The 13556-nt window shown below is 41.2% G+C and overlaps 1 protein-coding gene across 1 annotated transcript; it reads left to right on the forward strand.

The window, feature by feature from the left end:
- Positions 1–532: 532 nt before the first annotated feature.
- Positions 533–6004, forward strand: LOC310964747 (sodium/myo-inositol cotransporter-like; the record flags this gene model as incomplete). Its single annotated transcript, XM_083938005.1, has 5 exons — positions 533–617; positions 3161–4115; positions 4230–4425; positions 4561–4688; positions 4791–6004. The coding sequence occupies exons 2-5, from the start codon at positions 3476–3478 to the stop codon at positions 6002–6004; spliced, it is 2178 nt and encodes a 725-aa protein (XP_083794131.1). The 5' UTR covers positions 533–617; positions 3161–3475.
- Positions 6005–13556: the final 7552 nt, after the last annotated feature.

A 13556-nucleotide genomic window follows, 5' to 3' on the forward strand; every position in this document is an offset into this window, starting at 1 on the left:
TTTATGGTACAATTTAGGCTCAAGGTTAAATAGGTTACTATGGTTACTAGGTTACTTGGCCGGGTCTGACCAACCTGGCAACCCGAGTGCTGGAATTATGTTTTGTTGTTGCGACTGCGATCTTGAGACACAAGATGGCGGTGTTCTGCTCATTCTCCATATTCAACCTTTAAGTCTACAAGTCATAAGTTAAGATATAAGTCAGTATCAGTTTCCAGTGTGTGGGCTAGATCTTCCATCACTCATATTTTCCTAAAACACCCTATCTTACTGTTAGGCTATAACATAATATCCATAAAGTGAGATTATGGTAGAATATGTATTATTTTGTATGCTTTTGGTACAAATGGAGCTTAAATAAGCTGTACTTGTGCTGTACCTGTATCCTCCTCCTCCTCCTCCTCTGCGCGCGAGCAACGTGTTCTCGCGCGCGTCTCCAGGTGATCACATGCAGGTGGTGGTGATGCTGCAGTGGGCGGAGGCTCGCGCTCCTCTTAAAAGTCTGAGGACCGTGCAAGTTTCCAGCCAGTCTGGGACTCGAACCAGCCCGACAGTCAACGTTACACCGTAGAGACGACCTGTGGGGACGACAAAGAGGACACCCGCCGCACCTGCACGTGAGTCTGACGTCATTTACCGTCAAAAAGTCATAAAGTCGCGATGGAAATAACGGGCGAGTTTGGGCACATAGCCTACTGTATTAATAATTAGCCTAATGTTAGCCTAAGAGATGTGTTTCGTTTGTTTGTGTGACTCTAGTAACTCAATATTGGAGTAATACAGAAAAGGAAATACTGCAAGATTTTAAACTGTTATGAAAATATCACAAGATACAAAACGTTTCAGGGGGAAATACAGAGCAATTCAGGTTCAACTGCATAAGAATAATCATGCATATTATAGGAAATGGGCATCAGTATGAGAGTAAATGAGATAAATAATAAAAAACAGCATAAAGACAGATGTTTTACCACAAAAGTCCATTTTTGTATATGAATACTCAATCAATCTTAATATTAATAACAATAAAAAGAATTAAAGCAACAACAATGAATTAAAACCAGCAACTAAATTGGCAAAAAGCAGAATCCTTAATAGATTTCTGCTTCAGTCTCTCCTGCAGATTATCACAATGATATTAATGTACAGGATCACAGTCAGACCATGCTTTATTAAGTATTTTAAAGTTATGGCAGTTATGTAATCCTGAATTATTACATAACTCCATACAGACTGTTTATGGTTTAAAGGCGGTACACGCACCCATGATCCACCCACTTTGTGTTTTTATTTATTTGCCTATAGATTCCTCATTAGAAGTTAGGGTTAGGGCATTTTTATTTTATTTGCTTGTAAAGTTTGGGGACATCATGCAGTTCCACCAAACTTGCACCTGAGCAGAGGTCGAAGTCGCCAGAATAGATGGTAAACTTCTCAGGCTCCTTCAGAAGACAAAAAGTGTCCAAAAATGTGATTAAAATAAATCAAAATTCCATATTTTGACTGAGAGAACAAAGTCTCCTAAGTCTTTTAAAAATGAGTAAACTGTAGCCTCTGCACGGGTCCAAAACGTGTTTGACAGAAGTCTCCTAATAAAACTCTAAGAATGGGGGACACACGACAAAACCTCTGTTTACCCAGCATTCCCCTCAAATAGTCGGTTAGCCTGGTACTAATTATTTCAAATCAATATTGACTCTTCTGCAAGTAGCATCAGGAATAAACCCTGCACGTGGTAATACAGCAGGTCCAGTGTACTCTGGAGAAGACGTCACTGATGCTATTGTTCCCAACTGCGTCCACTAGTGCAAGGGTGGGCAATTCCGGTCCTGCAGAGCCACTGTCCTGCATGTTTTAGGTTTCTCCCTACCCTAACACACCTGAGTCTAACAATAATCAAACTGTGACGAGCATCAGCTGCTTGATAACGAGCACATCATTAGACTCAGGTGTGATAGAGCAGAGAGAAACCTAGTGGGACATTTCCCTGCAGCCGGCACAGAGCTGAAATAAAGTGAATGGAGCTATGTAGAGGGTTTGAGATTTTCCAAAGACTTGTACGCATGTGTCAACGTCAGCTGTCCTCCACTGACCTGCACACTCCGCTCTGCAATAAACACAAACACCAGCCCTGATGCAGGACCCTCATACTACAGCTCTGTATCAAGGCTGGTGAAAGCATTGCTAACATTAAATACAGCTAGTTATTAAAAGGGTGCAGCTGAGATGTGACCTCTGCAAATATCAATACACCAGCTTGTATTTGGCAAATTCAACCCAGAGCGTTGCAGATTTTCACTCCCCTTTGGTCCCATGTGACAAGCTCGGTCTATCAAGGCATTAATCTGCAACTGTTGGCTTCTTCTGCTATGATAAACCAACTGTTTCTGAGTGTAATTCATATTCAGACCAAATTATTGATCCATTTAACTCAGAAGATGATTGGCAGCATGATCAATAGTGAAATACCTGCAGACGTATCTCCTAATCTCCCTGATCTTCTCCTTCAAAAATGCACCAACGTGCAAACATGCTTCCATCCTGATGTTAAAGAGGTGAACTGAAGCAACAGATCTTCTGACTTTTAGCAGTATGGGAAACTTTCCCATGATGCAACTTGATCCCTAGCCTTGTGAGACCATCCTGATCTCCGTTGTATTTCACTCACAGAAAATTTGGAGAAGTTTGCCAAGCGACCGAACCAATCATGTGAGCATAACAGTTTCGTTGAAGCTAGAAATGGAAATTGACAAATCATGGAGATGTGGAGACATTAAACAGGCAGGTCTAATGAAAGACACTATTAAGTTGCATTATGGGAAATGGGTGTTTTTGGAGCTTGACCCAAACTAGGGATTCAAAATCAGGATATATCAGCCTCTGTTGATTTGTAAGAACATACCTAAATCACTGGAGTAACCCTTAAGCATCTTTTGCATAAAAGTATGAAATGATATATTGCATGTTAACACATATTATGGTGTGAGGATGAATGTGTGTGTCGTGTAAAATGCTATGGCTGAATTTAGACCCAACAAGTAGTCAAACGGTCTCTTTACAGAAGAGATTGTAGGGAAATGTCTCAAACTTGGTTAGCAGCATGTATTGCATTGCTTTGGAAAAAAGAATAATTGTGTATGTACATTTGTATCTGTTGCAGATGACCATCGTCTTTTTAAGGCTCACACGTCGACAATGCACCACCGTTCTGCAAGATGCCACGCCACAGCCTGCACTAATTCCCAACGCAGAGAATAACTACAAAGGAACGTTTATCTAATACTGTATTTATGACAGAATAGAATGAGTCTGTTGCCCCGCTCAACACCCTAATATCTCATTAAAACAGGAATCTGTGGATTTAAATTAGTCGACATTTCAGTGTTATTCCAGTGCAAAGACACTGCATCTGGACAAACGAGTGCCACGCAGCAGTTAGTTTTGTTCTGTTAAAAAGCTACGACAGTGTTCAAACATGGCCGTGGCCGTCATGGAAGCGGCAGACATCACCGTTGTAGTAATCTACTTCATCCTGGTGCTGGCAATCGGTTTCTTTGCTATGTGGAAAACCAATAAGAGCAGCACAGTGAGCGGCTACTTCCTGGCTGGTCGCTCCATGAACTGGGCGGCTGTAGGGGCATCTCTGTTCGTTAGCAACATAGGAAGCGAGCATTTCATTGGACTCGCCGGATCAGGTGCTATTAGCGGGCTCAGCGTGGCTGCATGGGAATTAAACGCTCTGTTGTTGCTCCAGTTGTTAGGCTGGATATTTATCCCTGTGTATATTCAGTCTGGAGTCTACACCATGCCGGAGTATCTGTCCAAACGCTTCGGCGGGAACCGACTTAAAGTCTATTTTGCAGCATTATCTCTCGTCCTATACATCTTCACCAAGTTGTCCGTGGATCTCTATGCCGGGGCTTTGTTCATTCAGGAGTCTTTAGGGTGGAACCTCTATCTGTCAATCATCCTCCTCATCACAATGACCGCTCTGCTGACGGTCACTGGAGGTCTGGTTGCTGTCATCTACACAGATACAGTCCAGGCATTCCTAATGATCGCCGGAGCACTTTGCCTCACAGGCATCAGCCTCTTCAAAGTGGGAGGACTTGAAGGTTTTTACAGATCTCCTTTATGCATTGAAGTTAAACCATGCAATCGATTAAACTGCTATTTGATTTGCATACTGTGACATCAGCTAAAACCATGTCCTGCGTTGTCATTTTAAGGGGTGAGGACCAAGTACATGCAGGCTATTCCAAACACAACGGCCATCCAGCTGTCTTCACCCAACCTGACGTATTATGAATCCTGCTACCTCCACCTGGAGCCAAAGCCAGACTCTCTGAAGATCCTTCGAGGCCCACGAGATCCAGACCTGCCTTGGCCCGGTTTCTTACTGGGCCAGACTCCTGCCTCTATTTGGTACTTGTCCAAGTCTTTCAACGTAGACTGACTTCCTTACTGGCTCATGTGGGAGTGAACCAGTGTCCTTGCCATAACGCTTTACTTTGCAGAGGGCTAATTTTTAACTCTAAGCGTCCTCCCTGTGTGTTCCAGGTACTGGTGTGCAGATCAAGTGATTGTACAGCGGGTTCTGGCAGCGAAGAACATTGCCCACGCCAAAGGTGCTACTATCATGGCTGGCTTTCTGAAAATTCTCCCCATGTTCATCATTGTCATCCCAGGTAGAGCCATTAATTGCATTATTGCTATTTTGAGTAACTTACACCTAAAGTCCTTACTGTGCGCTCGCTTCATAACTGATTTTTCTGTCATCATGATTCCAGGGATGATTTCCAGGATTTTATTTGCTGATCAGTTGGTGTGTATCAGCCCAGAGCACTGCATGGAAGTCTGCGGTTCTGCCACCGGCTGTAGCAACGTTGCTTACCCGCGGCTCGTCATGTTAGTGATGCCCGTCGGTCTCCGCGGCCTGATGATGGCTGTCATGATTGCAGCTCTCATGAGCGACTTGGACTCCATCTTCAACTCGGCTAGCACCATATTCACGTTGGATATTTACAAGATGCTACGGAAGCGGGTTTCATCCAGGGAGCTGGTGATCGTCGGCAGGTTGTTTGTAGTCTTCATGGTGATCATCAGCATTGCCTGGGTGCCGGTCATCGTGGAAATGCAGGGAGGCCAGATGTTCTATTACATCCAAGAGGTAACAGATTACCTGACTCCACCCATAGCTGCTCTCTTCTTGCTTGCCATACTGTGGCAACGCTGCAATGAGACAGGAGCCTTTTGGGGTGGGTTGGTAGGGTTTGTCCTCGGATCAGTGCGTCTGATTTTGGCATTGGTTTACCGCGAGCCTCGCTGCGACCAGCCTGATGAGCGGCCATCTTTCATCAAAGATGTTCATTTCATGTATGTGGCAGCCATCTTGTTTTGGGTGTCAGCTTTGGTGACTGTAGTTGTGAGTCTGTGCACTCCTCCGCCTAGAAAGGAACAAATCATGACCACTACCCTGTGGGGGTTGAACAAGAGAAAGAGACTCAAACTACAAGAAAAAGAGAAAGCTGGTGGAGAAAACAATGCTTTGAAACCTCTTAACCATGCAGCCCTGAATGGAAACGGCTTGCTCTGTAAAGAAAAGTGTCAAGAGCAGCCAGACAAGCTCAGTTGCATTGAGGCCAATCATGAAAATGCTCAACTAAGCAATGGTCATGCCGTAACAGCCGGTGACATAGAGTCACACCTTCCAATCGAGGACAGTTGCCACTCGCCGATATCTGACCCTAAAGTGGGAGGGAGGGATGTGGAGGAGCAAGAGCAAGAAGCAGGAGTGGAGGGTTGGAGGTGTATGAAGGCGTTGGAGTGTTTCTGTGGCTTCCAGGAGAAGTCATCCGAAGTTCGGGTCCTTACAGTCCAGGAACAGGAGAAGATCGTGGACGAGATTCTCCACGAACCTCCACGAACCAGAATCATCTTATACACAGGGCTGGTGGTGATTTGCTCCATTGGGATCTTTCTCTTTATCTATTTCTCCGTATAGGCCCGTTTCATTCCAAGCAGTGGGACACGTTTGTCCGTAAAATACAAGCAGGCATGGTCTGCAGGTAAGGTATCCTTCAGTTTTCTCTTAATGTTTAAGTAAAGAAGAACACGGGGAACAGGAAAACTGCTGAACATTTTGTCAAATGACACGTTGCATTTAAGAGGCCACCTGCACATCTGCTGGTTCTTCAGTTTCTCCTGCAAAGTTGGATTTAGAATAGAACAAATTAGTACTTTGTTGTATTTGTTGAAAAGTATTTTCTACACTGTAATGTACAGTGTATATATATATATATGGTGGTAACTGTCATTGGTTCAGTATTCTTCAAACAAACTAGTTTGTACAAAGCCAGCTCTTAATATTTGCATTATAGGGGATTGAAATGAGGAATTTCTTTTGCAAATGTTCTCGAGAATGACGCCACAGATGCAAGAAACAAGTTGCATCGGTTAGTTTGAAAGTCACAAGAAGGTGACGGAGACGGCATCTCAGAAACAGCACCTCGTTTGAAGCGTACTAACCCCTTTTAGGAGACACCTGTTGTGGACATAGTCTCTAATGCTGTAGGTCGTCTCTTGATCAACTGCGCTGTGTCTTAAGTTCCACTGTGTGAAGAAAAGTATTACCTTGGGGAACTGTCGGGAAGCCCCTCAACAGTATACACAGCCCTGCCTTTAGGAGATGGGTCTAAATGTTTCTGGCATTAGGGTGGTGTTGGTTAATTACATTTACACACAAATTTAAAAAACACCCCAGCGTCCTTTATCTGCTGCACTTCATCGTTAACAGTCACGTCTTCTCTGAGATTTCCGACCTTAATTTATGCAATACTGTTACTCGACAAGTGCATCTTAACCCCTTTTTTATATTTTGTAGTGTACAGTGTTCTACACTAATGTGTAACTAGTGTAATACAACCGCTCGGGTGTCTAGAGTACAGGAGGATGGACTGTTACGGGAAATGTATAAATGACGCTGTTATGTTTTGCTGTTTGTTTCGCAGTCCTATAATGTTTCAAAGGTTCATTCATTCTCAACACGTCAGCGTCAGAGAGTAACTTTGTCATTGAAACACATCGCAAGTGTTGAAAAGCTGCACACACAGATCCGTTTAATGAGATCTCGTCATATTTTTTAATTTTATACACCTGTTACAGAACTCAAAGGATGTCTTCTGCTCAAACAGTATGACAGTAATTGTGAATTATGGTGTTTTTGAGTTGATTTGAAAGAATTGATGTTGAGCCTGATGTTAAGAGGTTGTTCACTCGTTCCTTCTCTCCTGATCCAGTGAGTTTAACTGTGTCAGTTTTTTTAATACACTGAAAGAATTTCAGAGGAACTCAAAAAACTTGAGTTATATTCCTCAGCGTGGCTATCGTGAGGATTTGCATTGGCTGTAAAGTGCTTGTACAGGTTCGTTGTGGGAATACTCTGCTTCAGAAGGTCACATTTGAAGATGTCATGACATTAGAAAATGCTCTTGCTAGCCGATTCGTGTATGATGTAATCTTTCTTCCTCTTAACTGCATAGCGCCGCAGTAATTAAGGATGACTTTCACTCACCCCTCGCTCCAGTTCATCTCTTTCATGAGATGTACTCAACGTTTAGAACATTAACAGCAAAAAATAAATACTTGCTTAGATATAGTGGAATAATGGCCTCCTGAGCAGAGTATGAAGTCCTCCACAGGATTATTTTGGGGGGCTGGGGACTTCCTTTCCCACAATGCAACTCAGTGACATCTTTTAGTTAGTCTATCCCTGCTTGGCAAACACCTCTGTCTTTCAGACTCCATTCCTCCAGTTTGTAATGCTGGCGTTCTTTTATTAAACTTTTCCAAAATGCAAATATTGACTGCTTCTCGATGCTGTCTGGTATGTTTGTCTTCTCATAAAAGCATCATGCCCTCTGGGGCTGCAGTTATTTACCAAAGGGAGAGGCAACAACGGAAAGTAACATCTTTACGGTTAATATAGGCACCTGACAACATAAAAGAAGTCAGTCAGGTATTTCTTTAAAATCGAGTTTCTGTGTATCCATGAAGAGTGCTTAATTCTGGTGTGTGAAAGCGTGCATTATTTCCCATATACTTTCTCAGATTGCCCTTATCCTGAGATTACGATAAATAATGCATTCCCCCATATAGTTCTCTTTACGGTTGTGATTTATAAGACATATTTTGGCAGGTGCACTCATTACAAGCATGTGTTGCTATTTAGTTATTCATTGGAAAGCTATAAATAAGGTATAATAATGATAATTGTATTTTTATAGAACACATATATCAAGCAAGTATTAAATGCGGCACAAATTAAATGCAGCTAAATGTGAAAGTCGAACATCAGAGCATGAAGACCCGGGAGAAGGACATAATGATGACCCAGCAGGTCATGCATGGTATGAGAAGCAGACTTCACATCCTCTAGTAAAAGGCCCCATAACAAGCCAACATGCCACCACTCACTCAGTTAAGATGACATTAACAACAGCCTCTGCCGCGGTGGAAAGTTACAGACTGGATGTGGAAAGTTACTGGGTAGACACACACACACGCGGCACACAGGTTTTTTTCTTCTCTTTCTCTGATGTCTTCAGTTTCATAATCCTACAATACAGGTTGCTGCACGTTTGAGTTTCTTTAACATGTCTTTAGGAAATGCTACTTTCTTTCATAGTCACCAAAAGTCAGGAGATGTGCAGCGAATAAAGGTGCAAAACAAAAGTCATTGGAATGAAATGAGGAATGATGATATAGGTCAACAGAGTTTAAATACTGATGCAAAAGTATGTACATTGTAAAATAAGAGCTTAAATGCAGCTTTTGGAATAAATAACAGGCACCCAAAACGTTTACGTAAAGCACAGACTGAGAGTTTTTCGCTGTCAACATTTAGTTAATATCTTTCACGATCTCTGTTCAATTGAAGTGTCCCAGTGAACCTGAAGCTGACATGGTGCTGTTAGATATCAGCAAATGAAAAGTGCAGAGGGAGTTCATTAATTACTATGTTGCTAATATTAGTTTCAGTAACTATGTGAAGCTCTGAACAGCTATTAAAACGAGACATTTTAGTCTCTCAAACCACACAACGTGTAGACACAGGATTAATGGAAGGCTTACGCCAGTTTTTCTTGTGCCGTAGGACCAGATTTTTCCAAAACCAGTGGTCAATATGTTCATATTAGTAAAGAACGGTGAGCAATGTAAAAGTTGAGCTGCATAAATGCTAACCTGCTCTTCAACAGCTGCTTAAAATACAATTTGATCAAGCCACTGAAGAATACACTTCCTGTGTGTGCGTGCGTGCGCGTGCGTGTGTGTGTGTGTGTGTGTGTGTGTGTGTGTGTGTGTGTGTGTGTGTGTGTGTGTGTGTGTGTGTGTGTGTGTGTGTGTGTGTGTGTGTGTGTGTGTGTGTGTGTGTGTGTGTGTGTGTGTGTGTGTGTGTGTGTGTGTGTGTGTGTGTGTGTGTGTGTGTGTGTGTGTGTGTGTGTGTGTGTGTGTGTGTGTGTGAGAATAACATCACAGATCCAACGGAAACTGACTAATAAACCACAGGAACCTTCTGTGTGTGTGTGTGTGTGTGTGTGTGTGGGGGGGGGGGTGTCATAGTGTTTAATCATGGTCTTCTCCCCACCTCGACCAATATGAAAGCCAGTTGCTGACATCAAAAAAAGCATCTAGCAAAACTTTGAGTCAGTGTGGTTTGTAATGTGTCAGAAAAACCACATGGTTTTCCAGTTGAGTGCGGTTTTGGCGCGCTCGACGGATTAAAGAAGAATGGTGACACCAGTGGCATTTTATCGACCCCTGATAAATGCTAAGGTCTTTCCAAATGAGATGACATCACCAGGCTTTTCTCCGAAGACATAAAAAGGTCTCCTCCTGACGGGTAAACTGACCTTCATGAGTCCAGTGGGTTTATGAATGCATGACAAAGCAACAGGCTATGTTGTGATGGGATCACGCCAGATGCGACTCACTGTTTTGTGACTGTATCTTGCACAGTTGCGACGCTACCACGATGACAAAAACCATCCACAGGCAGACAGACTCTCTTTCCATGTGTTCACAGGCCGTCTATATTATCAAATTAGGACAATAATGCAATAAAAATGTTGTTTAAAAGAGCCAAAAGACCAGATCAAATGGATTTAAATGAAGTAGCTGCTAAGCTGCTGGATTTCTGTACAGTAAGGTGTTTTTATTTATTTGTTTCATCTTTAGTGCATGCAGATGAAAGTATGTTTTTATTTTACTGGTCTATAACATCACAGTTGCAATCCAATGTGATTTAGAATAACCATAAACCTGAAATATAGACCACAAAACCAAGGGCAAAGCAACAGAGAGGCAACTGTTATTGTTAGTTAACATGCTTTAAAAGGCTCCGGACTGGAGAGTGTGGGTTCAAAAAGGTCCCTCACGACACACTCAAATATACATTCGCAGAAAGCTCATAACTAGAGAGCCAATAAGTAAAAAGCAAAACAAACCCACAAGCTGATGTGGTCAACTTCAGTGCCAAAGAATGGAAGACACCCGTATGCTCCAACACCAAAACACCTACAAACAGGGCGAGAAAAAACACGGTTACAGTGAACTGAACGACCAGGGGCGCCACATCTCATCACATCAGCTGTCTTTCATCGTCTTTTAAGATTTGCAATGCTCAGGATAAAATTACTCTTGCGGTGATTGCAAATGACTGAAGCGACCAGAAAACCACAATACAACAGAAGGCAACAAATAACTTGGATAATAACCCGTTGCTCTGTTTTCAGCAGGCGAGCTCGCAAAAACTACATGGCGAGAAACCCACATATATAGTAGTGTAGGGGTCCAAATAGGGGAAATGTGCAGCACCTTGATGAGGCTCAATCAATGAGGCTGAATACTAAAGTGTTTCGCAGCCAGGCCCAGGAGTAAAAGGTGATGTTATTCCAGCTTTGACAGCATTGACTGCGTAAGATACAGTGTAATAAACTGGACTCTGTCAGGACTCTCGCAGGTCTCTGCTGATGGTGGTGGTGCCTGCTGCCGTGGTCCTGCATGACGCTTCCTGCTGCTTTTATAATCTATCACCTCAGCTGTGCTTGTTTCTACTCTTCTGCTGTATTAACTGCAATAACATATGAGCCATATTCACATTACTATAGATATTATTACAGTTACTGGAAGTGTGTCTGTCTGTCTTTGTGTATGTCTTTGTCTCTCTCTGTCCATCTGTCCGTCTTTTCTCTCTCTCCTTTTCTTCCTCTCTCCGGTGCAGACAGATGTCCGTCCTCCACAGAGCTGGGTCTGTCCGACGTTCCTGTCTGTTATAGGGAAGGTTTTCAACGCCACCGTACTCTACGGGGGAATTGTTGGGTCTGTGTAAATCATAAATAAGTCATAGAGTGTGGTCTATACCTACTCTGTAAAGTGTCTGAGATAACTTTTGTTATGATTTGGCACTATAAATAAAATTTAATTGAATTGAATTGACTGTTCCATGTGTTAGTGCTGTTTGCACACAGAGGATGCATCATGCAAGCAGCCGTGTGTTTGTCCAGCCCCTCTTCACCAATGTCCAAATAGATTTTCTCCACTTAAACCCTGGATATCTTTTATGTAGCTGACTTTAACAATGGAAGGTGAGAGATAGTTCAGTGCAGGTTTGCTTGAATATAAAGTATTTTAAATAAGATATTGGATGTACCTGCAGTGTGCAGACTAATATATGAATCCCCATATAAAATACTACACGTCAGTTAGTGATTATGCTAATTTTGCAAAGATTTAGAGGCAAGTGAAGGTGGAAAGAAAGAAAACAACTGACTCGATTGTTTTAACTGTAGGCGATATCGCGAGAACTACGATTGAAGTCTCGCGGTGTCTGGATTAATAACACTCGAAACGCGTTGGTCAAGCTAGAGAGAGTTAACCGGAAGTGGAGTGATTAAAGTGCACTAATATGTTTGAAATGAAAAGGTTTTTGTTTTATAGATCACTATATAGCCAAACATAACCATATGTGAGTTGTGAAACATATTGTTTTTTGTTTATTTAAATATTAACTTCATACAGAAAGTGTCAAATACTCACATATAACACATTTAACACATTTATATAACACAACACACAGTTTTTTCACATTAAAAAAGAACTGAGTGGAAAAAGAAATGCAGCAAGAATCTCATATAAAATACTTAATCAATAAATAAACATTGTAATGTCAATACATAGATGTATGTAATAATCTCTGTTATCATAAATGTTATTATATGACAGGGGTTTGTTTCAAATATCTTTTCATAGTTGTCTAAAAATGTTCTTTTTGTTTTTGATTAAGGCTAAGGATTTATGAAGTGAATTTAATTCAATTAAAAAATGAGAAAAGGTTGGTTTGCAGGCTGAACATTTTTGCTTGTGAATAAAATATTTACCAACTAAAATGAAGAATGACTTAAATACTGAAGACACAACAACATATGACATCTTTAAGGGAAAAGCAATGTGATATGTTGACGTGGGGGAAGATTTCAGAACACAAGTCCGACCAAAACTGCTTTACATTAAAATGAAAAGATGGTTTAAAGTTTCATCAGCGTGCCCACAAAAACACAAGCGCTTTCACATCCATACATTTTGAAATGAGGGATATATTTTGTGGAGAATTTTGAAATTAGTTTCTTTTACTTTGTTATGAAAACAGTATTTGTGAGGTAAAAGCCATGTTTTTTCCCCAGTCTATAAACGAAATGAGAATGCCAATAAAACGTTCCTCTTTTTATCTTGTGTTGTTTCTTAGTCACATTTGATTATGTTACTGTGGTTTTGCAACATATTAATTTAATCATTCAGGTGAAATTATTTGGCACATATATAGTCAAATATTCAAATATAAAAAAGAAGATCAAATATAACCTCCATCTTTACCCCAATAATAAATAATCCTGCTTTTCCCACAGGTTCTTCAGACCCCGGTTTTCAACAATGGTCTAAAAAGAATATTAAAGGCCTCGGTGACCTCTTCTCAGATAACAAATTGATGTCATTTGAACAACTTGCTAATAGTTCAAAATTCCCTAAATAAGATTTCTTTCACTTTTTGCAAATAAGGCATTCTACCATTCATAGCACAACCTTTATTGATCACCTTTAACCTTTATCTCTTGAGAAAATTCTGCTGGAGAAGGAGCTGTCTGTGCTCAAAGATGAAGACAAGTGGGATACCTATTGGTCTCTTGCAAAAATGATTTAAAATTTGCGCTCGGACAAGAGCAATACAACTTAAGATTCTACCCAGATTACATAACTCACCTCACCGCAGGCACCTCTTCAACAACAAAAAAAAAAATATATATATATATATAATACCACAGTTGTAATCAAATGTGATTTAGAATAACTCTAAACCTGAAATATAAGCCAAAAAATCAAAGGCACAACAACAGAGTGGAAACTGTTATTCATCATTTCCACCACAAGTGGGAAGCCTTTCTATTTTTTTAGTCAAAGTTAACGTGCTTTAAAAGGCTCAGGACTAAAGAGTGTGGGTTTAA

Source organism: Echiichthys vipera, assembly GCF_963691815.1.
Source record: "Echiichthys vipera genome assembly, chromosome: 23".
Lineage (NCBI taxonomy): Eukaryota > Metazoa > Chordata > Actinopteri > Perciformes > Trachinidae > Echiichthys > Echiichthys vipera.